The sequence below is a fragment of the Ananas comosus genome, linkage group 14, assembly GCF_001540865.1.
Source record: "Ananas comosus cultivar F153 linkage group 14, ASM154086v1, whole genome shotgun sequence".
Taxonomy (NCBI): Eukaryota; Viridiplantae; Streptophyta; class Magnoliopsida; order Poales; family Bromeliaceae; genus Ananas; species Ananas comosus.
The window spans coordinates 3,037,716-3,063,876 of NC_033634.1; the positions used below are offsets into that span (position 1 = coordinate 3,037,716).

At 36.2% G+C, this 26,161-nt stretch overlaps 4 protein-coding genes across 7 annotated transcripts in view; 3 read left to right on the forward strand and 1 right to left on the reverse strand.

Moving 5' to 3' along the window:
* LOC109720315 (bidirectional sugar transporter SWEET17-like) overlaps positions 1 to 4,882 on the forward strand; it is an 8,580-nt gene extending 3,698 nt beyond the window's left edge. The window contains exons 5-6 of the mRNA XM_020247343.1: positions 4,107 to 4,226; positions 4,559 to 4,882. Of these exons, the coding sequence (XP_020102932.1) occupies positions 4,107 to 4,226; positions 4,559 to 4,738 (300 nt within the window). The 3' untranslated portion in view covers positions 4,739 to 4,882. The remainder of the gene's footprint in view (positions 1 to 4,106; positions 4,227 to 4,558) is intronic.
* LOC109720314 (zinc finger CCCH domain-containing protein 4) lies at positions 5,486 to 15,212 on the reverse strand. 4 transcript variants are annotated; one of them, XM_020247341.1, is made up of 14 exons: positions 14,851 to 15,211; positions 14,183 to 14,366; positions 13,751 to 13,927; positions 13,423 to 13,570; positions 12,854 to 13,168; positions 11,739 to 11,885; positions 11,054 to 11,234; positions 10,082 to 10,365; positions 9,662 to 9,751; positions 8,729 to 8,873; positions 7,898 to 8,169; positions 7,100 to 7,309; positions 6,403 to 6,921; positions 5,486 to 5,904 (listed from the first exon to the last, which is right to left on the reverse strand). In XM_020247341.1, the coding sequence occupies exons 1-14, from the start codon at positions 15,020 to 15,022 to the stop codon at positions 5,692 to 5,694; spliced, it is 3,057 nt and encodes a 1,018-aa protein (XP_020102930.1). In that variant the 5' UTR covers positions 15,023 to 15,211; the 3' UTR covers positions 5,486 to 5,691. The 4 variants fall into 4 exon arrangements, with proteins under 4 accessions (XP_020102930.1, XP_020102929.1, XP_020102928.1 ...); XM_020247340.1 differs by having other exon boundaries at positions 9,662 to 9,781; positions 13,751 to 13,924; positions 14,851 to 15,210; XM_020247339.1 differs by having other exon boundaries at positions 9,662 to 9,781; positions 14,851 to 15,210.
* Positions 15,854 to 18,723, forward strand: LOC109720038. The gene is made up of 4 exons (XM_020246908.1): positions 15,854 to 15,901; positions 16,123 to 16,442; positions 18,096 to 18,337; positions 18,412 to 18,723. Exons 1-4 carry the CDS (start codon positions 15,854 to 15,856, stop codon positions 18,603 to 18,605), a joined length of 804 nt encoding a protein of 267 aa, XP_020102497.1. The 3' UTR covers positions 18,606 to 18,723.
* Positions 22,837 to 26,161, forward strand: part of LOC109720039 — a 5,615-nt gene continuing 2,290 nt past the window's right edge. Inside the window, exon 1 of the mRNA XM_020246910.1 lies at positions 22,837 to 23,374. Within this exon, the coding sequence (XP_020102499.1) occupies positions 22,837 to 23,374 (538 nt within the window). The remainder of the gene's footprint in view (positions 23,375 to 26,161) is intronic.

Here is a 26,161-nt window from a genome sequence, read left to right on the forward strand (position 1 = left end):
ATATAATTCAATATTTGTTTCGTCCACTTATGTTTTTGCTTTTAGACACAATCATTTATGATAAGATATTTGATAAAAAATAATAATAATAACATCTCACTATATGTACCAGTAAGTAGAAATATGATTTTTTTAGTCGAAAAGGTCATAAAAGAAAAAAAAAAAAGTTGAATTAGAGTCCATTAATAGGATTTAAATATAGTACTCTTTTTCTTGAAAATACTATAATCCAAAATTGCACATAAAGGGAGCTATATATTTTTTAGGGTTTCCCAAAAAGAAAGAGAGCATTCATTATAATTAATGCCTTCTCAATCAGTCAAAAAACTATTAGTCAAATTGTCCATTAAATCGTGAAAAAAATATCATAAAGTCATTAATCAGTTGTACCAAGAAGCAGATTTTAGGGCTTCTAGAACAGTTTTACTGACCCGTTCTGACTCAAATATATTGTCGCGTCATAGATCGCTCGTTCGACCAATGGTTCAACTATGGGGTTTAATGACATTAGCATAAAATCATAAATATTTAATTATTATATTTTATACTAGACAATAAAAAATATATTCTAAGTATAGCATTCTATATAATTATTTTTTAATACTATTATTATATTATAAGTAACTAAAATTGTACACAAAATGTGGACTATTAAAAAAACTAATGTAAATTTCTAATTAATTATTGAAATATAAAATAAAGAGAAATATCTATACGAGCCATTTCACTGGCTTACTGATTGAACCACCGGTCTGAACGGATCAAAGCTGATTTTAGGCCAGTCCGGACCTAGGTCAAAATAATAGTTTGCAGAATTAAACTCCATGCCAAACAAACAAATTAACCTTAATTGCCTGTTAATTATGTGAAATTACCTGTTGCTAATTGCTTGCGTGTTTAAGTAGTAGAGCTTCAAGCTTTAATACATTTTTTATTTGTAGTTGTAGAAGTGTCTTTGTGAACATAAAAACAAATATAAAAGTCTACAAGTAGAGTGTTATANCAAGCTTTGCAATATCCTTACATTTTTTATTTGTAGTTGTAGAAGTGTCTTTGTGAACAAAAAAACAAATACAAAAATTACAAGTAGAGTGTTATATATATATATATATATACTAAGTATAAGAAGTGCTAAAATAAGTGTTAGTTATATCTAAAATTAATAAGGATCATTATTTATTTATTCATATTAGTGCGAATGATCATTTATTATTTACAAATGAAGTAGCACGTTTCAAGAATTAATTAGAATTGACAAGTAAAATATAAAATCTCTGAAAACTGTTGTTTGAATAAGTTTAACACATTTAGAGGTTTCTTGCACGTTTTTACTTTCGTATAACTACACGAAATTGGGGCATATATAGATTAAAAAAACAATTTAATTTGGTACTTTTCCAATAAAAAAAGGTCCTAATTAATAGAAACAGTAATTGTGTTAATGTTTGAGTAATTTCTATTTTTATTCATTTATTCTCCTTTTTCGCATACATTCCCTTTAAAATTTAATGCTTGACTAAATTTGATGTACCCTCTTGAATTGGCCTTTAGTAATTTAAATTACAAAATTCAAAATCTTTAAATTAAATCTAAATTAGCATATATATGTTACTTTGGTTTTAGATTGTTTTCTTTTATTCAATTGCTTTATAATATTCAACAAGGAGATAAAATCAATAACATTTTTGGTCAAAATATGTTATGTTTGATTGCACGATTAGTTCCCATTTTTATATAATATTAGGAGTTGAATTAAAGGCACGAAATTGTCACATCATTGGGTCATTCTTATAAATAGAGGATTATATTCCATTTCCAAATATTTAACTTATATTTTAATCAAAAAATTAGAAATAGAAAATTGTTCTGCTAGGAACGTGACTAATACTAAATTAGATATAGGGCACTAAATTAGATTTTGTTAGTTTTTTAATATTATTTTTCATCTAAAACGTGAGGCATGAGGTAATTAGTTTTTTTCATTAATGTCTAAGAGGTGTGGGCTCCTGATATTAAATAATGAGCCATTGAGGAGTTAAAAATAACTCAAAACTTAGACTCTCATATGTCAAACAAAAAAGACTAATTCAATCTTATTATTGTGATCAGTGGAGTAATTAAGAGTACAAGTAAAGATCATTTTCGTTAGTTAGAAACACTCTTATAATGACAAAAAAAAAAGTTAAAATTTTTGAGTCCTTAAAGAAACAATACTAATGTAAAACTTTTGCTTTTGACATAGCTACAAAGGAGTGAAGAGATTTTAACGGAAAAATAGTTATTGCTTCTTCTAATGGCTGTACTCAAATTAATGGTATAACTGTAGAAGTTTCAATTAACATACCAGATTAATCGACCCTTATTTCACAATTTCCAAAATGAAACTAAATTGAAATAATCACTACAACAAAAATGGTCTATAGCGACACTTTTAAATGTCGGTATAAGTCAAAAAAAGTGCTACTGGCTAAATTACCAACACTTTTAAAAAGTGTTGCTATATATGGGGTCGCTAGGTATATAGTGACAGTTAAAGAGTGTCGCTATAATCTAAAAGAGTGCTGCTAATTTATCAACATTTATTTAAGTATTTAGCAACCGCTGGAACTCTACCTCGTTAGCTGCGGTGGCAGAGAAGGACGAGAGGAAGGAATCTACGTCTAGGATTTCAGTCAATTAAGTGAGGGGAGAAGGGGAAATAATAATTGATTTTTCTTTTCTTTTTCTTTTCTTTTTCTTTTCTGTTTATAATCGGGTCGAATGGACTGGGTGGGATGGGTTGAGTAGAGTATCCTTTTATTTTAGTTGGATTGGACTTTATATTTAGGCATTAGTAGGTTTTTTTTAAAGTTTTGGCATAATATGACACTTACACAAAAGTGTCCCAAACATGTGTCATTATAACCTAATTCTGTTGTAGTGAATCAAAAAAGATGAAACAATATAGCCAAGATTATTTTATTAGGTAACCAATGTAATGATAAGTAAGGAGTTTAATCACTATAGCTAACAATGTTTTACTTAAATGCATTATTGAAAAAGAAAAAAAGCATATACACTCTGCATGAATTGATCTTAGGCTTTTGATTCCTTTTGAATCATCTCAAATAAGAAAAAAAAAATCATATTAGCGCGACACTAGCACAATAAAATCAACAAAAAATCGGCAAAAATTCATCGATTCGATTAGAATATTCGGGATTTAGCATAATAAAAAAAATACTCCCCTGAACAAGTGTTTCTCCTCAATTGTAGCATAACAGGACAAGCAAACATTGATTACAGGTGGACCAAGGGTTTACATAAACTCCACTAAGCTACTATTTGTTCACCCTTATTGTATATTTGTATGTTCAACATGGCCCATGCTTTGTCCTCATGTGGAAACATGAGGACATGAGCTATGTTTATTCATTGGGAGGCTAAAAGGCTAATTTTTGGATCCCCACATAGGCATTGTTTCCATTGTGGTGGGGTTCACTATTTAAGTTTTGCCCTTCCTTTTGTTTCTTTTTTTTTTTTTTTTGAGAGAGAGATAGGTAGCACGCTACTCGCTTCGTTTAAAGTAGCACGCTACTCGCTTCATTTATTTCATTTAGAAATAAACTTAACTGAAAATGTGAATCAACTAGAATTCAAACTTGGGACCTCGGATATCAACGATCAAGCTCTTTGCCTATTGCTCTAGAAACGGTCGGTCATTCCTTTTGTTTTTATATTGATGATTTGGTGGTTTTGAAACTTTCCAAACATATTACTCAAGTCACCACCCTTCATGAGATTAGCTAGGGTTTTGAATTTTGCTTGTCCTTTGTATTAAATAGGGCTCGTGTTTCTAACTTTTCGGCCTGAAAGGTTATTTTATCTGCTTAGAGTTTCTGAGTAGAGGTGCACAGGCAAATTCGAAAATAGTAAACGAAACAGAAACCAAACGGAACAATTTTCGCGTATGGCCAGTTTTAGCCTGAAACTTTATTCTAAAGCGCTTGGTATATAAGTAGCTGCGATTTTAGTAAAATCATTATCAATAAAAATTTTCTTTTTTTTTAATTATTGCTAACAATTTTTGTTTCTTTTTCAATTATTTTGGATTTGTGTGAAAACAGAAAACAGTTATAACCACAAAGAGTGTGGAGTTCATGCCCTTCCTCCTCTCACTTTTCCTCTTCCTCAATGGTGGGGTTTGGACTGTATATGCCATACTTGACAGAGATATCTTTCTTGGGGTAAGTTCAAATTTTTAATCTCTCTATGAATTTAAAAAATTATTAGTTTAAAATGCCTAGCTACATAAACATGTATGTATTTTAAGTCAAATGAATAGACCATTTGATAAGTTTTGGCATATTTTAAATCCAGAATCTCATGTTCTGATACAACATAACTATTGCTAATAATTCTCTAATATATTTATATATTTTTGATATAATTTTACTATAAACATTCACCAAAGTTAATGCATTACTAACAAAGCTACACCAAGTAAACCAAGACCACAGTAGTAATAATAATAATAATAATAATAACAACAACAATGCACTTCACAACATTTATGCAGATACCAAATGGAGCTGGTTTCTTATTGGGAGCAGCTCAATTGATCCTCTACATGATATACAAGAACGCAAAGGTGTCCAAACACTTGGGCGAAACGATTGAAGATCAATGGCAACATGCACCCCTCATTGGGCCAAATGGCACACCAGCGGGACAAAGTGATGCAACCAACCAAGTTTGAATTTTGAAAAGCTCCAAATATATATATACACATCACTTAAATTTTTATGTGCAGTTTGTTTTCAAAGGCACTTGTAAATTCTTTGAAGTTTGAACTTACATCCTGGTATTTGTATGTATGTAATAGTGGATTGTTTGGCTCATATTATTCCTGGATTTTTCGTCGCAATGCTCTACTCTTTCGGTGATATTCTGCAGCAAAATGATGCAAAAATATACGGCGAATCACCCGTTCGCTGCCTAATAACAGTTGAAAATTTGGGGACCAAATCGAAGCATGAAAATTTTTCCCTTCTCTTCCCCCCCCGCTCTATTTTAAGTTCCACATTTACATGTGCTGAAGTGAGAATCACAGGTTCAGTCGGATCAATGAGCGAATGCAAGCCTCTCAACACATCTTGTAGACAACAATAACTGAAACAGAAGAAACTTGTAAAATTCTCAATTTGATTTAGTAGAGGAGCTCGAGTTAAAAAGGACATAAAGATAGGTAAAGCTGTAGGATCTATTTATAAATAGTCTATGCATCATGACTGAGTCTCAATTGGGCCTGCGCATAGTGTGGACCACTGACCAGGTTAGGTTTTGGGCTCATAGCAGGCCAAGTTAAATTTGAACAATTGATGTATTCTACAAGATATCACATATGCTATATGACATATGACATGATGATTACCACGATTATGAGGGCCAATGGGATATTATATGGCTCTTAAAAAGACGAAAAAAAACAAGAAAGAAGAAAAAGGAACGGGAAAGAAACTACCACAGTTCTTTACAGCAGCTATGAAGAGCTCAGTGTAATATGTTTAGCATGCCAATAATATAGCCCGGCAAAGTTATATATACAAAAAATAACAAAATTTGCCCTCCTATATAAATAACACTAACCTTAAACAGTTCATTAACTAGCTATTTGCAGAAACTATGAGTTAAAATTTAGCAAACCCTACTTTACATTCTGTACAAAGCCTTGTGCAGTTCTGAAGAGTAGTTGCCGAACTGTATTTTGGTCGGGGGATGCATGTTGAAAACATACGCGAAAGGCGCCGACACCTGCTTAGGCCTCACAGAGCGGTGGTATCCCGAAAAATTACCAAAACTCGATTCGTCGAACGGAATCGACTGGCCAAGAAAGAAGAAACATTCTCGCGCCAACTTCTCTACCTGCAAAACATCATTGAACAGATTAAAACTTGTTGTGGCTTATTGAATATAAGGTTTTCTTGCATATATAACCCTGAAAATATAGAAAGTTGCACAGATACCCCAGTTCTGGTGTATTTTTTCACAACATTGGCCTGAAAGGGTCATGGTTTTCAGAGGCATCCATGCAAACATCAAGTCTGTGATGGTGCTTATTTGCAGGGGTATATATGTGAAAATGCTACAAAATTAGATAGGCATTGTTGGTAAATAGAAGCTTGAAGGATCTACCAAAATCGGTTGCTAATTTCATTGGAATCTTCTACCATTAAATAAATTATGGAAGCTGCCATTTACAAATTAAGGGAATCAATTACTCCTTAAATTGACTCTCAATTTCATCCGTTCCAATCAATCAAGTGAATAAACTATTGAAAGAACTTAGAAGAAGTCCAAGGAAATTCTGAAGTATTCTATTTGAAAAATGTGACAGGAAAGATAATTTTATACATGCCACACCTGTAGCAGCGCAAATACAGTGTTATTCATAATTAAGATCAGCCTCAAATCATACAGGGTATCTGCCAAGATCCGGACAGCGAGATGCTCAAAGAGATTCTGTAAGAGTTCTTTGCTTGCTCTGCTCACTTCGACATCCGCAAACCAGAGAACGCACTTTGATTTGTCCCAAAGTATAGGAGGAACCTTTCCATTGTCAGAAATGATCAAGTGGCAAGGGTTACTCACATTCCAGAGAATTCTAATGCCCTTGGATAAGACTTCTGATTGAGAGGAATACGGAATAGGTGTGGCCGCGATTATCTTGCTCGGATCAAAATGACTAGAGAGGTTAGAAGTGAATGATAGGTCTGTATCATTCAATATAAGAATTTTTTCATCGGAGTTAACAAGCAGAAGTTGCAAAAAAGAATTGCGTGAAGCTCGGTTGCGTTCCTGCAAGCAGGGACCTGCAGTGATGGAAGGAATGCGTGGGCGGTAGTCATGCAAGAAGAAACATGAATCTCCATTTCGGCAACCCTGCTCATAAAAATAAATGAGCCTCTTATCCAGGCATAAATGTTAGGGAAAAATCCACTGAAACCCCCTGACTTATCGAACGTTTAAAGATGGTCACTGAAAAGCTAGATCTCCAATATAACAAAAATAAGCAACATGTATCCTCACAAAAAAGAGAAATTGGGGATGACTAAATTACCTGAAGTGTAAGGAAAAACTTGCACAGTGGTCTTTTGGCCTGAACTGAGTGAGAAAAGTAACAATCATCCCCTTTAGTGCATAATCCTTGGGCGAAAAATCTACATATAATAGCTTCTGTAGTCGGTAGTTCTGCGGCTGGTAGAAATGCGGCACCATTAATAATCTCGTCAAGAATTGGTCGTGCATCTACACCATGCTGAACCTTTATCTGATATACCAGGGAAGAGTCGTTAAAGTGAAAAGATTACACAAAGAAAAAGTTTACGTTACTTCTATGTGGAATAGCTTGGAGTAACTGAATAAGTTTAAATTTAAAAAAAAAAAAAGAAACATATTTGGCCCGACTTGATCTATTGAAGGAGACTAGAGCACTAACAATTTTATCCTTAACAGCCCCCGGTAGCAAGGGGTATGCACTAATCAGACCAGGGCAAACTACCAGACCAAAGTGAGTCAGTTTGGTTGAATCTATTTTGTTTTACCCGTTTCCAGCTGACTGCATGAAACGAAAACCAAATAAATCGAATTAACTGAATTTATAGTAGTTTAACACATATTAGCAGAAACTACAAATCAGAGCTTGTGCTTTTAAGCCTCCTCAGCTCATTTCAGTCTATCATTTGCTTAATTGATTAGCTGCTGCTTGCCTGCTTATCAAAATAGGTAAGTTATTCTAAAAGCCAAGCAAAACAAGCCTCACAGGACTAGGACATAAAAGAAGGATGTGTGCGCCATATCACAAAAGTAAAATTTGTGCAAATAGATGGTCATAAAGGAGGGACGCATGAGCTATTACCTCTTTGACTATAGCCTGCAACTTTTCAAATATGGAAGTGGCTAGGAAATGGCTTGGAGATACGTATGGTGCAGCGAGACACCTCTTCTGAGAAAGTAAATCGAGATTCTCATCATCACCCACGGTAAGCAAATCCATGTCTTCAATTAGCTCAGACAGACCAGATTGCAGACAGGTGTGTTCAAAGGCATAAGGCTCAAAATATGAGGGAGGCTCAACTTTTGCTAGGAAGGCAGGGCGAAAACGGTGCATCATGGTGATGGCATCTTCATCTGAAAAAAGAGGAGGATATTTACATATATGCTGTTGAGAAATTGTCAATTAAAATAAATATACCCTTACAAAATCTGAATTTCCATCCCTCTGATATCTTAGTTTCTTACATGTATATATTCTTGTACTTGAACCAAAGTCCCTCTTTGAACAACTTTACTAATATGAGACTATTCCCAACCCCCAAGGTTAAATTTTGTAAGAATCTGTAGCGTAAAGGGGAATTAAGCTAGAATACTTTTAGAAGCACCAACTTCTAGGTTTCTAGCCCTTGGATCTACTTCTTCATTACTAATAGCCTTTGGATCAAACACTATTCCACCTACCACCACCTACCACCATCATCTCAACCCTACATCTCTCCATCCAATGGCTAAAAACTCAAAAGCACCACTCTCTTGGTGCTTTTAAGAGTATTCTAGCTCAACTCCGTAAAGAGGCATATTTGAAAGTAATGACTTTGCAAGCATAATTATCAGAAACCCAAAAGAATTTTAGCTATAGGCAATTCTATTTTGTCTTTGAGTTTAGCAAACCAAAAGCTTGGTAGACACATACAAATATCGGAGATAGTATGAAGCGATGTTTGTACAAGATTGTGGAATTTGCACCACTCCTCTTCAATCTCAGCAATCAAACCATGAGGTGCTTTCGAGTTGGCAACACTGACGATTTGTTTAAGCTGCTCTAGACGGTGCTTATCCTTTACAATATACATAAAAAAGAAAGAAAAGAAAAACCCGAAACATATAAATTTGTAAGATGACAGTAGCATCAGAAATTAAACCATAACCAAGATACGGAAGTAAAATTCGAAGCAGGAAAATATGCTCCATACAGTGTCTAACATGATTTGATAAATTAATTAACCTTTTCATACATCCCTTTTTTCTGAATTTTCAGCAGAAGTATAATACTTGGAATTAGACTACTCAAACAACTAAAATAGCCAAACACAACTCCTCGAGAAACATGGAAACCAAGTTATGAAGCTCGCCACATGAATAGAATCCCAGCCATCATTCTACCCTAGCTAAGGTATAGCAAACCACCCAATCTATCACTTGTCCCTGGTTACAGCATATCTGAATCACTAAAAAATAATCTTTTCCAATGGCAAATCCCTGCAAAATCTGAATCTCTGTATTTCCATACAAATCAAGCACACACTCACAAACGCAGTGCATGCAGGCATGCGCACAACCATACACATGTGCACATGCACTAATACTGCTCTACTACCAAAAATAACCTTCATAAAACAGAGATTCTAAAACAAGAACAAATCCAATGAAATGCGCAACTTCCCAACTTAAGGGGATAAGCGACAACTTTGAGGGGTGGAAAATTCAGTCTATAGATGAGTTGGCAGGGTTATATATGTGAAGGCCCTTTTAATCTGTATCAGGTACTCACATCCATCAACAAGAAAGTGCAGCTAGCACGTGTAATACAATTTATCAAGTATTGAATTTTACATTGACAAGTTACCTTGAAAACGCGTTGCCAGAATTGAAAAGCACATAAGTTTGCCATGAATATAGCTTCCTTCTTCCGTGTTAGAAAAGAACCACTTTCATCCTGAAAGTAGTTGTCGACAAATTTTGCATACTATGAAACAGATAAATGTCAGGACACAAGCAGCAGAAGCAAGACATGCATTAGAAAAAGGAGTACACTTATGGATATCTCAGAATATACCCCAGAACATATGAGCTTGCATGTACAGGTGGCAGCTAATAATGGATTTAGCTTTTTCGAAATTAACACACGACATCTGACATGGGCATCACCTAGGAAAAGCTAAATCACTTACTGACCGGCACATGTATGGTGCTGATTTATAAGCAACATTTCGGGATACCATTTAAGGTACACATAGCATTAGTATAAGAAAATAGTAAACTATACCAGAGCTGGATCCCCAAATGGTCGAAAGATTGGAAGTGGTAGAATATCCAACAATATGCCAAGAAGAATTCCTTCATGAAGCAAACCAATCTCACCAAATTTGAGGGTCAGTGCTGAAGCATCGAATGACATAGGTAAACTATCAAGTAACCGGCCATGAAATGTAGGCTCAAATCGGCCCCTAGGAGGAAGGGGCTTATCCAATGCATGAATATGAACAAGCAAATCAAGGGCATCTTCGACAACTTCTGGGTCTGGTGGATCCATAACCCTTTGCAGCAAAACTAGTAAACATCAAATTGAGAAAAGTTAGGCCAATTGTTTAATCAGCAATATGTATAGTAAAATATACTTTATCGCTATTGATGCAGGAGAAGCTGGACAAACAACACTGAAAAAAAGAGGAGGGATTTACATGCTCCCTGCAAAATGATCTATTTAAATATACACCCTTGTAGCACATGAATTTTCATATATATCCTTTGAAAATGCTTCCTACAGATATACCCTTATCCAAAGTTATGAAGCTATCAAGTTCATTAGGTGAAGTTGATTCGTAATAATAAAACTTTTTCAAAGATAGCATTTATGTAGATACAAGAATAATATATTATTTCTGAAGGGCAATGTGAAAATTCAAATTGTAGAGGAATAAAAACGGTTTGTTTATCTTCATTGTTGTTGGGCACTCCAGTTTGGACACAACAAAAATAAAAATGCTGTCACATTCAGATTGCAAGAAATGCCAAGGATAGAAGAAGAGGCATACAGCTCTACTAAGCTTCCACGACCTAGTCAACGAAGTATAAAAGAGATCAGCCAAGATAACAGCTTAACGGATGGGAGAAAATTAATTTAGATTGTACCTTGGAACAGACAAGCACACAATCCTATGCACCATGTAGTGAAAAAATAAACAATCATTTGCTATAAATGACATAGCCGTATGAAACAAAAAGTCACAAGAAGTACCTTTGGGATCATTAATAGCTTTTGATTCAGCACAGCAGATCGTAAGTACTTGCTCCCTCAAGGATAACCTCAAAATTGCAGGGTCTTCATGGTCATTTAGATTATTATAGAATGTTCTGGGAACTAACCGGTAGACCTGGCCATCACAGGTTCGACCAGTCCTACCTTTTCTCTGCTCAGCCTGTAAAAAAAAACTTCCAAGTAGATCAACTAGTTCTCAACAGTAAATATCCTAGTTAAAGTTAAAATGTATGAATGATTCCTGGACTATCCCGATATTGTGTTTAGTCCGCATCTTTTCATCTTTTCACTTGAATAGTAAAGTCCCCAAACTCATCATTTTCTTCCCAGATCGTGAAAGAGAAAAACACAAGTTTTTCCTGTAAAGCCATCTACGCACTTCTGTAAAATGACTTTGTTATTTCTACGCACTTAATAAAGTGATAGAAGGATCAATTAATAAGAAAAGGTCACATATTGCCGAGCCTTTTAGCACATCAGTGATGAAATTGCAAGATGCTGGTAGGGATAGAAAGTCTTAAGCATGTATGTATTTCTCCAAAACCCAGGACACCCCATAGGGATTTTTTTTTTTAAGGATCTGCGACGGGGAATCAAGTCACAATAGTTGGATAGCATGGTGAATATTGATTATCCACATCTTAAGAAAGACTTCATTGAGTACCTGAGACTTGGACACCCAAACAAGCTCGGTTGAATCTGCTTTCCTATTGTGGTCCCAAAAGACTTGCAAAGATCTACAAGAATCGATGACATAAGCCACTCCTGGGATAGTGACAGACGATTCTGCAATGTTTGTTGCTAGAATCACCTGTGGTGTAGAACCAAAATTAAAACCAGAAAATATTAGCTTTTCTTTCCATAGTAAATTTCATCAAAAGCATACATGTAGATTTTAAAATAGCAACATTGTTTGTTAATTACAAAAATTTCAGCCTTCCTAGATTTAAATGAATTGAAACATATATCAAAATGTAGACCACTACTACATGCAAGATTACCATCTACAACTCAAACGAAGTGAATGCCATGTTATTGTCAAAGCAGGAAAAGAACAGAAAGCATACAGAATAAAAACAGAAAAGACAATTTGATCTTGGTGAGAACAATGCCTAATCAACAGTCAGCTCTCAAGTGATTTTTTATTTTGATTGATTACTGATTACCACTTAGTTTAGTCTCATTTTCACCCATTAGATAATTATTTTGGTTCTCTAATCAAAGACATTAGCAGTGTCTTATGCAGGGATTTTTTCCAACCACTAGGTTTCAAATTATACTTGATCTTACTACTAGAAAGAAATAACTATATGTTTATTTGGATGTTGGTATCCAAACTAATCCAATCTGTTTTCATACCCACATGATTGTAAATTGCACTTTCCCCAATCAAAGACATTTTCAATCAAGATAGACCTTAAGTCCAATTTAGCAGCAACATATTTAACCGCAAATGGAGCAGATTTCCCACCACTAGTCATTTCTACACACTATAAGATGTTTCTTTTTCTTAATACAAAGCTGGTAAATGGCGTAGGCCCAAACAACGACAGCCCAGTCACTGATTTTCCTGCAATTAAGTTATATAAATAGCTATTTTTACAATTAGAAAGACATTAACTTGTTTATGCGGCTAAAACATGAAACATCAATGTGTCTTTTTCCACAATTTTGTTCCCCGATTAGGAAGTGAAAATCTACAAGAAGCTTTTATTCGAATTGAACTTCTGTTTCTCGATTGCACTGCAGTAGCATAAACTAAAGGGGAGAAACTTTTACCTTACGGTGAGATTTATAGACTTTCATAGCTAAGAGTGCTTGATCGGTGTCAATGCTGCGATGAAGAATATGTACTTTCAAAAGAGAAAAAAGGGGCCTTAGAAGGACCCATTGCCGCTCCAATGCATGGTACGTGGGAAGAAAGATTAATATGCTTTTCTCAATGTCAGGTTCTTCTTTATGTATGTGCAATACCAATGAATGAATAAGTTGGTGTTCTTCATGCTCTATGTCAACGCTAGAATAGAAAGGGTTTGTCCCAGAACAATATCTCGTTGACAATGACTCTGAACTTTTCCCAAGAAGATCTGCAACCTACAAAGTATTGATTGTTCAAAACAATTAATTATTCTTATTGGAAAAGGCAATCGATCAGAATAAGAAACAGATGTTTAGATGAATGAAAATAGGGTAAAATGCTGCTAATGAAGTGCATTGGAACTAAGACACAGTTTGAGATGAACAGTAGATAATAGATCCAATTTAAAAAGCAGTAACACTATTTCAATGGTTAATGAACAGAAGATACCCTAATTACCACGAAAAGAAAGAAGAAGAAGCAATTTTACCTGCCCTAGATACCAAACTTTCCGCTGGAAGATATTACTTTGCGGAGCGCTGGGAATGGCAATTACTTCAACCCTTTCACCCCTCCCAAGATCTTTAAAGTAATCTCTGTATCTTGTGATATCAGCAGTTGCGGACATTAGAACAACCCTAAGTGAGCATTACAAATACAGTTCCCAAAAGAGTCAGTGATGCATTTTAATGGAAAATAAACAATATCTAGCGAATCAAGAAGTAGACTAGCAAGCTTCTAGGGTTGCTCATGAATTAGGCAAAATCTAAGAAAACATTACAGAATCACAGCATCAGCATTCAAGGTTATTTGCTTACCTCAAATCTTTGTTTTTCATCATAAATTGCTTTACGCATGCAAGAACAAGATCAGACTCCACGGATCTTTCGTGCACCTCATCAAGTATTATAACCTTATACTTCAATGCAGCCATCCCCTTGTCCCGCATTTGTTCCAACAAAACACCAGCAGTTTTAAAAACGATTCTTGATCTGCTGCATAGTACTTATCATATTAAACAGCAATTATATGAAATAGCAACCCTCTTAACTATTACTGACTATATTTACCATTGAATTTAACCTGAGAACAACTGCAAATCAAAAGAAAACATGCATCTCTATCGACCATAATCCAAGAAGGCGCTATCTCAATGACAGAACTTATTCGTGTGAATATGTCATTGAGAAGCACTAAGAGAGGCTCGCTTAGTAAGCATCAATAGTAAGACTGCAATAAGAGTAGAGTACCTTGAATTGATATCCGAGACATTTGAGTGACCAATATGATATCCCACCTCACCTCCTACTTCACAACTGCGAGCTTGAGCCACCATTCTTGCGATCGCCACAACTGCAAATCTTCTAGGTTGTGTACACAATATGGGTTCTATATTTTCTTCCAGCAGGTACTGTGGCACTTGGGAGCTCTTTCCTTTAAAATACAGCAAATAAAAAGGCAAAAGGAATCAATGCCCTAAACTCCAACTAATAGCGAACTTCAAAATCTGGAGCTTCTTAGATTCAAAGACTGTTTCGCTCAGTTTATGTATTTACTTCGTACTTTTTGTTTTTCTCAAAATTTATACTACTGTTCAATACTTCAACCTAGAAATGATCTTCGTAGTTCCTATTATTGTTACATTTGTCTTTTTTTTATTTTTTCTGAAGATTCCTTCTTCACATTTAGAAACAAAGAAACATTGCCACTATAATTTTGTTTTATGATTATAACCACAAAGTTCACCAACTCTACTCATTTGAAAACAGAAGAAGGAAGTTACTAAAATCGCAGGCTTTTACTTGTTACAGCAACACTACTCATTTGAAAGCAATCGATCTATAAACAGAGGCAGCAATCTAAAACCACGGAACGAGATTAAAACCGGGGATCATGAGCTCGTTTCATGAGGCATTACCACATCCGGCGTCGCCGACGATGAGGGTGACGCGATTCTCCCGGATCTTCTCGACGATCTTGGCGCGGAGCGCCGCGACGGGGAGCGGGGGGCGGGGCTCGGGAGGCGAGAGCGACGAAGATGGAGAAAAGGACGACGACGACGACGACGACGACGACGACGACGCCGCCATGGATGAGGCCTCCTCTCCGAGCTCTTCTTCGTCTCCTTCGTGTTTGTAGGTGGAGGAGGAGGAAGCGAGGGCGGTGTGTTAGGGTTTTGGGAACTCGGAGAGTGTGGTGGGCGGGAGGAGGAGTCGAAAGCGTGCTCGCGAAGCAACTTCTCCGCTAAGGCGCGCACAGTCTCTCCCGCGTTTCAGTTTAAAGGGCCCCGCGGTACGATCCCACGATCTTATAAAATGATGTGCGCACGTATGGGAGAAGAGTTTGGAACGCGGACATAATTTTTGTAACATTACATTTCAAAAGTCAAAACCCGCGCGGTACGGTGAATAAAAATTATAATAAATTATAAATTAAATATATAAATAAAAATATAATAAAAAATAATTAATATTTGATTGGTTAATAATATAAAAAATATGTTAAAAATTATTTTAGAATAAAAATATAATCCAATGGAGAACAAAGAAAAAAAATAAAAAATAAACAATAAAAAATAAAAATTATTGATAGAAATTAAAAAAATATAATTTAATACAAGAATAAAAGATAAGAGAAAAAATAAAAATGTGATTTTGTTGGGATTGATTTTATTACCTGACGAATTAACTTAAGAAGTATTTGAAAGAAAATTAGCCTCACCTTAATTAAAAGAGAGAGAACATGGGCTCCATAAAAGAGGAGGGAAACAGTCCGAAAAAAAAAAAGGTAACGTGAGAAATATTTGAAAGAAAGCGGTTCTATCCTAATTAAGAAGAGAGAATATGGGCTCAATGCCTCCACTAACATCCTAATTAAAAAGAGAGTGAATGCGGGCTCCATCCTAATTAAGAAGATAGAATATGGGGCTCCATGCCTCCACTAACATCCTAATTAAGAAGAGAGAGAATGTGGGCTCCACTAATTAATCAATATAAGCTTATGAAAGGGCGATAGGGTTGGAGCTCTCCCCGCGTTTTGCGCTCTCCGCCCTCCCGTACGGCGCCCCCCCCCCCTCCCTTCTGATTTTTTCCCCCCTCCGTTTCGTAGCGGCGATAGGGCTCGAGCCCTACCCGCGTTTCGCGCTCTCCGCCCTCCCGTACGGCGGCGCCCCCCCTCTTTCGTTTCGTAGCGGCGACGCCAACGCTGTCCTCCCTCGGGAACACCGTCGCATCCTCCCATACAGGGCAGCGTTGCCCCCCTCGTCGTCCTTTCGTCCTCTCCGCCTTCTCTCGCCCTGTTGCCTGTCCCGTCCGACGTCCCGTTTACCTTCTTCCGTACTCTTCGCCTTCTCCCACCCTGTTGCCTGTCTCGTCGGCCATCCCGTCCGCCTGTTCCCTTCCGACAGCCCATAGGACTGGGGCGTGGCGTTGTGCCGTCGGTCGTGTGGGCGGCGACTTTTCCTCCACCGCACGTTCTCGGCGGTACAGCCCAGTGTGGCTTCTTCCTACGGTTGGTGGTCAGTATGCATTAATTTTATTATTATTATATTTAACGCGGTCGCAGCCCACTTCGCGTGAGGCGTGGCGCTTGCGGGCTCTCTCTCGCTCTCTTTCTTGCTTTACCTGGCTATAAATACTGAACGGTTTGGCATCCCTGATCTTTTTCTTCTACTTTCCCCGGTATTTTGTCCCCTGTTTCGTTCTTGCCTTGTGGTGCTCTTGAGTGTTACAGGAGAGGGTATTCTGTCAAGTTTTGTCCGTATTTATCCGGTTAGATATTTTGTTCTGTGGGTGTTTACTTTGTGCGGTGTTTTTTGCTTGAGTCATGGCAACCGTAGTTGTGGAAATCTGTTTCCGAGATTTCCTGCGCATTATCTGTCAGCGATTCTCTTTGGCAGTACCTGTGTACGGGATCCCAATTGAAAATGGGGGCTTGCTTAGTGCTTATGTTGAAGTGGAGGTTCCTAGAGGAGAGATTGTTATGGAGACAATCCGTTGCTGGGGCGCGTTTTGCTCTACTGTCAATGAGACAGAGGAGGACGCCGCCTGTCGTGCTGTTGCGAGATTACGTGATGAGTTTGGTTTTGAGGTCAAAGATAGTAATCTAGAAGAGAAGAAATTTTTAAAGAGCCTATATGAGCGTGTTTCTGCCGATTATAGCTTGCTTCGTGGTAAATATAAGCGCCTCAGACGCGACTGCAACCTCTTAAAGGGGTACTGCAGCTCTCTCCTTGCTGAGAAAGAGCAACTTCTTTCAGACCGGAGGGAGTTCAAGGATAATTTGCTTAAGTGCCTTGCTTCGGTGAAACAGTGAAAGATTGGTGTGGTCTGCCCATGTAATAGCGGGGGTGTTCCTGAGGAAGGCCCGGCAGCGTATCCGGGTTATTATGGTGGTAGGGATTGACAAAACCTTGGGCTTTTTTGGGAGTTTTTTTTTTTTCCGCTAGGAGTCGTGTTTGTATAATTGATGATTCTACTATATGCTTTTTCGTCTTGGGTTTTAATTAGGTGCTCTACTATTATGACTGATGACTTTACTGTGTGAGAAGTAATGTTTTGTTCGCTCTTTAAACACAACTTATAGTTATAGATGTGTTGTCAAACTTCAACTAGTTCACAGTTCTTGTGGTTGAAATACGTAAATCTGCTTTGGTTTCTGTAATTCGGGTTAGATGCTTTGCTTTTATTGTTATTGGCTCTGTTTCCGGTGAATGGTTTGGTAAAGGATGCATTTTTGTATGTTGGTTTGTTCTAATATTGGTTTAGGGTGCGGTTTGTTATTTTCGGTAACTATTTAGGAGATTGTTATTATAATTAGTTGTGTTTTATGTGGATTTTTTGGGTGTTGGGATTAGGACTTCTTTTAGCATCCTTCTTGCTGTTGTATTCTCCTTTTTCCTTTTTTTTTTGTTTTTGGGAGGCTATGATGATATATAAGAAAAGAGACATGAGGTTTGGATGGTTTGGTTTCTAGGCAACTGGTTATATTATAAAGAGCATTAATAAACGCGATCGCAGCCCACTTCGCGTGAGGCGTGGTGCTCGCGGGCTCTCTCTCGCTCTCTTTTTTGCTTTACCTGGCTATAAATACTGAACGGTTTGGCATCCCCGATCTTTTCTTCTTCTGCATATACAATCCTCATTTAGCACTAACAATTTTCAGGTCCGATCTGGAGGCTGTTCTAAAATCCATCTATGAAACAATATTTTCTCCCGAAAATGATGAAACTGGCGCACACTCTCAACAGGAAACTCTGGAAGTATTTCTCAATGCGGCAACATTTTCAAAACAAATTGAAGGAAGAACTGAAAAGTTCATGTCTCTAGCAGATTTTAGAAATTGGTGCAATCTTGTGCCATCTGTGAGGAAGTTCCTAGGAAGTTTGCTGCTGCCGCCTGATTCAGGTCTTATTTCCATTTATTCAATTGCAAAGGTGCATAATAGTGGCCTTGCAATATTGATTTACGTTGTTTTGTAGGCAGGCCAAGCTTTCAAGTTCCACAGCTTGAGCATCCTGAGAATTTCTCTTCGGAGCAGCTAATTTTGAGAAAAGAATATGCTTGGCATATTGGGGGAGCTCTTTCTCAGAATGAAGCTGAAGAGTGGAAGCTTTTGTATCATAGTGCACTTAATGGCTTAAGTTTCAACACCTTCTTGGGCAACATAGCGTGAGCACCTAAAGTTACCTTGTCGCTTTTTGATCTGTTTGATTTTGAACGCTAGAGGCAAGCCCTATTAGGGGGCGTGGTGTTTCTTGGATACTGATATATGAAACTGTTACTTTCACTTACGACGGGGAATTCAAAACTCACCTAATATAAGTAGTCTTGTCATATTCAATTATCAATGTCTAAGTTGACGCGCCATAGTTGTAAGCCATTTCATTTTGCCGTCTGTATGGTCCCGTCGTATTTAGATACATGATTTGCTATCTGAAAAGCCTTTAACCCAAGTCAAAACACATTAGATATTGTCTGTTTCTCCATGTCATTTGATTTTCACAAAACGGATATTGATTGTCTCTGTTATACAATCTTACAATGAGGCTAGATTTGGATTGTAGTAATTATCCAGGTATAGGTCATTCTAATCTTCTCCCAGATTATCAGAAAGAACAGAATAATAGGTTTAATGTTGCTGCAAATCCTCATTTAACTGTCTGAATCTCTCTATATAATCTTACTTTAGTTTTCTGTCAATATTCTCTACATTAGTAGTTCAGGCATATTTATTTGGCTTCGGTTAAATATAGAATTGGTTCTGAATCGCCTCTGTAATACACACCCCAATCAAAAACTGTTCACAATTTAATAGCCTTACATGAACTTATTTGTTTCAAACTTTTTCCAGAATTTAGCCCTTATTATGAGGCAATTCTCTGCATGCAGAATCTCATGATGCATCATGATTTAGCACTGGGTCGCCTTTGTTTGTATCTACAGGTAGAGATGACCACTGTGTTGATTATAAAAATACAGAAGTTTCATATACGGAGGGTATGCATCTCAGTCAGTGGAAAGAGATCAGCGATTTTTATGGTGATATGAAGTCTTTCTCTCGAGCTATATCCTCAATCCATGCTTTCGTCTTACAGCAGCAAAAAATAACTTACAATGGGTATGCTTATATTGACAGCATTTTTCTATCACATTATTATGTTTTGCTTTTGAATAACATTTACTTGAACTTTCCGAAATATGTTAGTTATGGAAGAAATTATTATATTTCACCAGGTCCATTGTTACTTGCATTTTGTTATGTGATATATTTTCTCTTGGATAAAATGATAAGTTTTGGTGCCAGTAGTTCTTAATAGCAGAATATGATTGTTGATTACCGGAAATTTCATTGATTGTCTCATATCATCTCCTTTCAATCAATTATCTATAGAAGGGGAATTTATTAATGATAGTAATATTAAAATTAATATTAATAGTTCTAATAATTAGCTAATTGTATCGACTTCCTGTTGCAACACGGAGATTCGTTTACCCTTTGTTGCTAAATATACTCACTACGAAAATAAATATTATTTAAAAATATTAATGAATAATATTAAAAATAGTTTTAATAATTTTAATAATTAACTATTGTATCGACTTTCCGCCGCAACGCGCGGGGTTCCGTAACTAGTTAAGAGAATAATTCTATAAGTTTAGAAAGGGAGGGGCCCACTTTTTTTTCATGAATTGCGAAAGAGGCTTGAAATCCACGAGGATTCATTAGATTTTATAGATACGTAAATTACATGAAAAGTTATGGCCAATTTGCATAAAAAATTCAAAAGTTTTGAGATTTTATAAAACTGGATAGTTTTTTTTTTGTTTTTTTAAATTCGGATTAGATTTTCAAGAAAATTGACTAAAATACTCTTATTCATTTCTCTCTCATTCTTTCTTCTTTCCTTTCCTAAGAGAGAGGCGAAGGTGAAGGTGGAGGCAGCCTCACCTACCCCCGCACCCTCGCCCGTGTCTGCGCACCACCCGCCCTCCTCGCCTCCGACCCTACCAAGGTTGCGCTCGCCGCCGTGGCCCTTTGGGACGCACCTCCTCGCTTCCGCCTCATGCACCCTCGTTCATGCCCGCTCACCCCCCGCCCTTCTCGCCTCTGACCCTGCCAAGGCTGCATCACAATTCTCTTTTTTTTTCTCTCTGAAACTCCTCCACCGCTTTCCGCTGTCCTTCGCGACCCACCTCCACCTCCATCTCCACTATAGCAAATATTTCACCTACAAAATTCACTTCTGGAAATCCGCCATCCTCATCACCGCCCACGACGATGAAAAGTAAGCGCTTTTCGGCATCAAGAAGTTCATTGGCGGGGAAGGGCACGCGACCCACCGCGCCCATCCAGCGCCGACGACAAGCGAGGTGGAGATGGAGGAGGGTGTGACGACGTCGGAGAAGAGGGTGGGGCAGCGAGCGCAGCATTGACGTGGTAAGAGGCAAGGAGGGCGGTGCACATGAGCATCTCTAGTCTAAGTATTTTTGTTTGTTTAAAACAAAAAAAAATTAACTGAAAAAAAAATAGGTATTGTTTCGTTTGGAGGTAAGCAAAAAGTGACTATTCTAGGGATAGATATAAATTGAGGTATAAGCGGGGATAAGATCAATTTTGCGTTTAGATGAAAATTAAATTATTTATGAGAATAAAAAAAATAGGGTTTGGTTAGGTAATATGGAATAAGAATTAAAATGAGTAGTTATAAATAAAAAATAATGATATTATCCTTTCTTTATATTAAAATTTAATTTTTTATATTTTATATTTATATTTTAGAATTTTAAATATAAAATTTTAAATTTTAAAATTTTAAANAAATTTTAATTTAAAAATACAAAATATCAAATTCTAAATATAAAAAAAAGTAAAATATCAAATTTTAAATTTTAAAATTAAATAATTTAAAATTTAAATTTTTAATTTTATAATTTTAAAATTTATAAATTTTAATTTTTGAACTTACGAAATTTAAATTTTATAATAAATTAAAAATTCTCTCTCTCTCTCTCTCCACGGGTGGAACAAATTGGATTATCCCAGCTTGTTCCACCTTGGGGTGGGAACTAGTGTTCCAACCAAATTTTTTGTGTTTGGGGGATAAGGGTGGAATAAACTCTTTATTCCACCCTTAACTCTCCAACCAAACATAGCCTTATTAGAGAATAAGGGAGAAGAGATTAAATTGCACTATTAAAATAAAGTTACACTGTTTTATAAGAACGTTTCACTATTATTAGGGGTGTAATGTGGGCCGTGCCGGCCCGGCCCTGCCCGGACTTACGGGTTGGGCCGGGCCCAAGTTTCCTACCCTTTGGCCCGGCACGGCCCTTTGGCCCGGAAGGCATGGGCCGTGCCAGGCCGGGCCGGGCCGTGCTTCGGGCCGGCCCAGTAAAGTGTTTATTTTTTATTTTTTTAAAAAAACATTTGGTATGAAAATTTCAAATATAAACAATAAATATTTTTATTTAAATTAATATTTTGATTAAAATATTAAAAAATTATAAAAAGAATTATACTAAAGTAAATATTTAATTTTTTTTTAAAAAAATAAATTTGTATTATTTATTTTTTTAAAAAAGGAAAAAGAAATAATTGGACCAAAATTCTTTGGTCCATTGGACCAAAAGTCCTCCTCCCTAGCAGACCTTGGGAGGAGAGCTCTTGGGGAACTCAGACCCCATGGCCCAAGGCAATTGGCCATGGGGTGCGGGCCGGGCTGGCACGGCCCAAGCGGGCCGTGCCATGCCGAGCCGCCCGCCTACCCTTGGCCCGGCATGGCCCATGCCCGTTTCGGGCCGCGCCGTGCTGGGCCGTCAGACTTCAAAATGCTGGCCCAACACGGCCTAGAGTTTCGGGCCGACCTGGCCCGGGACGGGTGCTACAGTACCCGTGCCGTGCTGTGGCCCGGCCCGAGGCAGTGCCGAGCCGGGCGACCCACGTGCCGCCCAGTCCGTTTTACATCCCTAACTATTATAGATGCAAGTGCAACTCTTTGAGATATAAACTGCATAATTTAAGATAAAAGTTATATTCTTTAAATAAAAATTACACTCTTTGGCAGAAGAAATAGTGTAACTATCTCCCAAGTAGTATAACTTTTGTTTAAATAGTATAACTTTCATCTAATGAATACTCTTTGGGAGGAAAAATAGTATAACTATCTCTCAAATAGTGCAACTTTCGTTTAAAGAGTATAACTTTTATTTTAAAGGATACAGTTTATATCTTAAAAAGTACAACTTACGTTTATAATAGTGCAATATTTTTCTAAAATAGTGTAACTTTTATTTTAACAGTGCAATTTAATCTTCTTCTTCTTTCTTCTTTAGTTTTTCTTCTATATTCTCTAGTTTTTTTTTATTTTTAGTAGTTTTTTTTAAACAAAAATGCTTGACTAAAGATGTTCCCGTGCACCCTCCGCTCTCTCCTCGCCTTCGACCCCGCCGAGGCCATGCTTGCCGCTGCCCTCTGTGAAGCCACGCTCGCCACCGCCCTACCCTTTTCTTCGGCGTCATCACGCTCTCCTCCGTTTCCACCTCGCTTGTTGCCGGCATGGGATGAGTGTGGTGGGTTGTGTGTCCCATCCCTCGCCAGCGAGATTTTTTGCGCTGAGAAGCGCTTTTTTTTCGTTGTTGGCGGCGGTGGTGAGGACAGCAAGTTCACAGAAGTGGATTTGGTGGGTGAAAAATTTGCTACGGTAGAGGTAGAGGTGGAGGTGGGTCACAAAGGACGGCGGAGACGGTGGAGGAGGTTCGGAGAGAAAAGAAAAAGAGAAGGCATAGCCTCGGCGGGGTCGATAGCGAGGAGTGCAAGAGGTGAGCGGGCGCATGGGGCGGAGGCGAGAAGGTGCGTCCCAATGGACGGTGGCGAGCATAGCCTTGATGGTGTCGGAGGCGAGGAGAGTGGGTGGTGCGCGGACGAGGGCGCAGCCGGCAAAGGCGAGGCGGGCCGCCTCCGCCTTCGCCTACACCTCTTTTTCGGAGAGGGGAAAAAAAACGAGAGAAAAAAAAAGAGAGAGAAAGGAATAAAGAGTATTTTGTTTACTTTTCTGAAAATTCAGTCCGAATCTACAAAATCGAAAAAGACGATCCAGTTTTGTAAAAATTCAAAACTTGTGGATTTTTTTATGCAAATTGGCCACAAGTTACCGACAACATTTAAATATTTAAATTTAGATTTCACACCTCTCATTTTATTTTATTTTACAATTTTTTTATTAAGGCATCATTCTAATTCAGCACCAGTGTTTTAGAAGATACCGTCTATTTAAAGTAAATTAATTAAAATATTAATAGGTAATCTCACCTTCAAATTATACTGAAAAATTAATTGTATCTATTTATCCCTATAAAGTGATAAAATTGTATATTTTTTCAGACAAAGTTTTAGTTGGTATATATATATTCATTTAAATTAGGATATTTATAAAAATATCTATTTCCGTTATTTAACGGATCAAAACTGCCTTTTCATCCATAAAATAATTATTTTACCTTAGATAGATATTTTTTTAGTTATGTTTTAAATTATTTATCAATTATATAATTTCATTCTAAATTTTATACCATTCTATATAAACTATAAACTACAAATCATAATTTTTTTTTACAAAAAAACCTAATCTTCATCAAGGGCATAACGGTTCGAAGGTTAAAATAAGAGTCAATTAACAAGAATTAGACTACTATACTATCTATAGTACCGGAGCTCCGGTACTATAGTGTTGTTTTCGATTTTAGGGTGTTCAAATTAACGATCCACACCGTTAAATATGATCTAGGATATATAAAGTTCTTTGGAATAAAATTTTAGTTTTTTTCGACATCGTTTACTTAGTAAATAAATTATGTCAAAATGGACGGTAGAAATTGAATAATCTTTAAAATTTGAGCATAGAATTTTTAAATTCAAGATTAAGAATGTTAACCTTAATCTAGATAGTTTAAAGTATTTTCTATCAAAATTTGAAGAAATTTAGATTCTTCTACACCGTTAAACTCCAAACTCGCCATAGTAGCCATTGAAAATTGACAATTTTGAAATAGTTTGATCATGAAGTAAACTATGTCGAAAAAATATAAAATTTTATTTCTAAAAACTTTTAATACCTTAGATCAGTTTTAACGGTGTGGATCGTTGATTTGAACACTCTAATATTAAAAACGAGACTATAGTACTGAAGCTCCGGTACTATAGATAGGATAGGAGACTAGCTCCAATTAACAATACTTAACCAGCATAGATATATTCATGTATTTTGAAGCTTTCGAGAGACATATTTAGCAATTAAAAATCTACAGTGATAACCCTATAATCTCAAATGATAAAGATAAAATTTTCCTTGTACGCTGCAAAAGGGTGTAGATTTTACACCTTACATTACATCCTACGATTCACAAAAACAAGAATAATTTTTAGTATAAAAAAAATTAATGTGACAACTGTCAATTAAAGAAAAAACAGACAGTTTTTGGATGGAAGGGGTTTAAGCCTCATTTTCGAATGTGCCGGTAACATTACTCAACGAGAAATTCTATTTGTACACCACATAAATAGGCGATGTAGATCTTACACTCGTCATTCTAAAATTTATAAGAAATTTAAGTAATTTTTAGTATAAAAAGATGTTGATGCAACAACTAGAAAATAGCAGTTCTTAAACAGAGAGGATTTAAGATACATCAGTAGCATTCTCATATATAGTGAATTAGAGTGCTATCTCTACACCCGATCTAGAGGTGTAATTTATGCCCGAAGATCTAAGGCTATATTTGGTTGGGGGATAAGGGTGGACTAAAGAGTTTATTCCACCCTTATCCCCCAAATATAAAAAAAATTTGGTGGGAACACTAATTCCTACCTTAACGAGCTATTCTAGAATAGCCCATTAAGAGGTGGAAACTAGTGTTCCCACCTCAGGGTGGAACAAGTTGGGATAATCCAGTTTGTTTCACTCGTGAAGAGAGAGAGAGAGAGAAAGAGAGAGAGAGAGAGAGAATTTTTAATTTATTTTAAAATTAAAATTTCGTAAGTTAAAAAATAAAAATTTAATGATATTTTAAAATTTAAATTACAAAATTTTTAAAATTTTGTAATTTTTAAAATTACAAAATTAAAAATTTAAAATTTAAATTGTTTAATTTTAAAATTTAATGATATTTTAAATTTTTTATATTTAGAATTTCATATTTTTATATTTTTAAATTAAAATTTCATCTTAAATTTAAAGTTTAAAATTTTAAAATTTAAAATTTAAAATTATAAATTTGAGATTTTAAAATTTTAAAATTTTAAAATTTATATTTAAATTCTAAAATATAAATATAAAATATAAAGAAAAATATAATATTATTATTTTTTATTTATAATTATCCAATTAAATTTTTATTCCATCTTATCTAACCAAACGTTATTTTTTTTATTTTCAAGAATAACTCAATTTTCATCCAAATACAAATTTAATCTAATCCTTGCTTATATCTTAATTTATATTTATTCCTGAAATAACCACTTTTTACTTATCCCAAACCAAACGAAATAAGTAAAAATAGACGAATCATAAAAATTTTTAAAAAATGCTTCTTATACAGCCCAACCCAAAATACACTCCACTCATGAAAAGGGCAAGAGTGTAGTACACCGATCACATCAATGTGATTAGTAGACAACACCCTATTTTTGAAGGGGTGGAATGTATTTCCTAGATCTCTCTCCCCCCCCCCCCC

Coding starts and splice junctions, on each gene's coding strand:
- LOC109720314 (XM_020247339.1), bottom strand. CDS start 15,022: ATGGCGGCGTCGTCGTCGTCGTCGTCGTCGTCGTCGTCGTCCTTTTCT. Junction 13,169..13,422: donor AAGTTTGGTATCTAGGGCAG/GTAAAATTGCTT, acceptor AATACTTTGTAG/GTTGCAGATCTTCTTGGGAA. Junction 11,235..11,738: donor TTTGGGTGTCCAAGTCTCAG/GTACTCAATGAA, acceptor TTTTTTTTACAG/GCTGAGCAGAGAAAAGGTAG.
- LOC109720038 (XM_020246908.1), top strand. CDS start 15,854: ATGGGGCTCCATGCCTCCACTAACATCCTAATTAAGAAGAGAGAGAAT. Junction 15,902..16,122: donor TAATTAAGAAGAGAGAGAAT/GTGGGCTCCACT, acceptor TTCGTTTCGTAG/CGGCGACGCCAACGCTGTCC. Junction 16,443..18,095: donor CAGTGTGGCTTCTTCCTACG/GTTGGTGGTCAG, acceptor AACAATTTTCAG/GTCCGATCTGGAGGCTGTTC.